The sequence below is a fragment of the Bactrocera latifrons genome, unplaced genomic scaffold (assembly GCF_001853355.1).
Source record: "Bactrocera latifrons isolate USDA-ARS-PBARC rearing strain unplaced genomic scaffold, ASM185335v1 scaffold_112, whole genome shotgun sequence".
Classification (NCBI taxonomy): Eukaryota; Metazoa; Arthropoda; class Insecta; order Diptera; family Tephritidae; genus Bactrocera; species Bactrocera latifrons.
Window position 1 is genome coordinate 1,038,913 of NW_017534542.1, and position 1,855 is coordinate 1,040,767.

Sequence of the window (1,855 nt, forward strand, 5' to 3'; positions counted from 1 at the left end):
AATTTTTATTCTATTTTTTTAAATCTACAGTTTTTATTTGATTCTATACATAAATTTATCATATCAATTATATAACATTTTGAAAAATAGCAAATCAGTGACCAAAATTAGTGCTTTCCGTTTAGCTTGGCAGTTGATGGAATACTTATGTTGCACCGAAAAAGTAAAAAAAAAGTCATTCCCACGAAATTAAATTTTCAAAATTTCAAAATATGTATTTAAGAAACCTTTTCTAACATTACATTTAAATTTTGAAAGAATGAGAGTACAACGGAATTATTTATATGGCAGGAATTTGAAATTTCAATGATATTTTTTTCCAATTGCGAAATATGACATTAAATTCCACTATAATTTTGTGTTTAATTGTAAACTTTTTACCAGATATGTACACACATTCTCCAGAATTCATTAAAAAAAAAGGTTAGAATAAAAAAGAGCAATGTAAGCAAGACAATTTACAAACGAAAAAAAAACTTTATAATTTTTTTCATATTCATAGTCCTTATGAAAACACTTTTATATAAACTTTTTTAAATTATTTTTTATACAAATACATATTTGAAGATATTTATTTCTTAAAATAACTGTTGATTTAATTTTGTAAATATGCATTAACCTGCTATTCATTTTTGAATTATGCTCAAAAATGTACACGAAAAAGTTTGTGTCTAAAGTCTTTTGTCTTTTGAACACTTGCAGTAAGGAACGCAAACCAAGTATATTTAATATATGCTTAATTAACAACTAAAAGATATTTTTTTTATTTAAATCATGAAATACTAACCCAAAGAGCCAAACATGGCCACACACAGTGTTGCATTTAATAAAATCTTAAACATTTTCACTAATTTTCAATTTATTATAGTTTATATGGCGTATCCTTCGGGRAAAGTCCTTTACAAATTTCTTATAACTTTTATTTTTCACCAAAGCGTGCTTTGCAAAAAACGCACTACAACGCGTAAGCTTTCGTTTAAGACTGAATGYTGCGGTGACAAGCAGCGGCGGATAGAAGCTCCGCTAAAACGTAGGCAATAAGTATAGGCAGCTTCTAGCTGAAGTCAGTCACTTGAAATAGTTGTTATTAAACTTTGCTGTTGAGATAAAAACAAAAATAAGAAAAATACAAAACAAAAGCAACAACAGTATCCAGTTTGCACAAAATTTAATAGCCGTGCTTTGGGTTTTGGACCTGTTAAGTTGACAAAAAGATGTGACCGACGGGTACGAAAAATACACACCTATATATATATATATATACCAATGTATATATATTTAACAGTACATAAGTATAATTATATGTGTGTATATTTAAACGTAAGCTTAACAGCAGCCTGCACTTTAGTGGGTGAGTTATGGATGCTGTAGAGCGACGAGCAGCGCTTGTGCTTGAAAGCTCACAACGGCATCGYCAGCGATGAAAGCGAAATTGTTTGAAGCGAAAAAATATGAAAATTTTGACGCACATCTTCTCTGGCAAKTTTTCTGCGTGCTTCGAGATTTTGCATATACAAGTGCGTTAGTAAATTTCCAAGAATGAGCTGATTTAATGCTCTCGCCATGTGTTTCTAGCAGGGTTTAAAATTTATGTTACAAAAAAAAGTTGAGGCAGTAGTTAGGTGCCAAAATATKTAAAATTATAAGGCGAATGTATTGTTAGACCGATTTTGCTTGGCCGTCKGTTTTGGCTAATCCGTTCAAACTGAAAAATTGTGATGAATCTTAAGTATTTTCAAATAACGAATATTTATATGTATGAATAAAATTTTATTTTTTAACTGATATCTATGTAAATAGTGAGAATAAACAATTTTCCAAACTAGTAATGGTAAAATCTGAGATATCGGTTAAT

General features: G+C 29.3%; 1 protein-coding gene across 2 annotated transcripts in view; it reads right to left on the minus strand.

The window, feature by feature from the left end:
* Positions 1-1,023, minus strand: part of LOC108974511 (peritrophin-1) — a 16,131-nt gene extending 15,108 nt beyond the window's left edge. The window contains exon 1 of one of the 2 annotated variants that reach the window (XM_018942410.1): positions 788-1,023. In XM_018942410.1, coding sequence (XP_018797955.1) covers positions 788-842 — 55 coding nt within the window. In that variant the 5' untranslated portion in view covers positions 843-1,023. The remainder of the gene's footprint in view (positions 1-787) is intronic. The other variant, XM_018942402.1, reaches the window with a different exon arrangement.
* Positions 1,024-1,855: the final 832 nt, after the last annotated feature.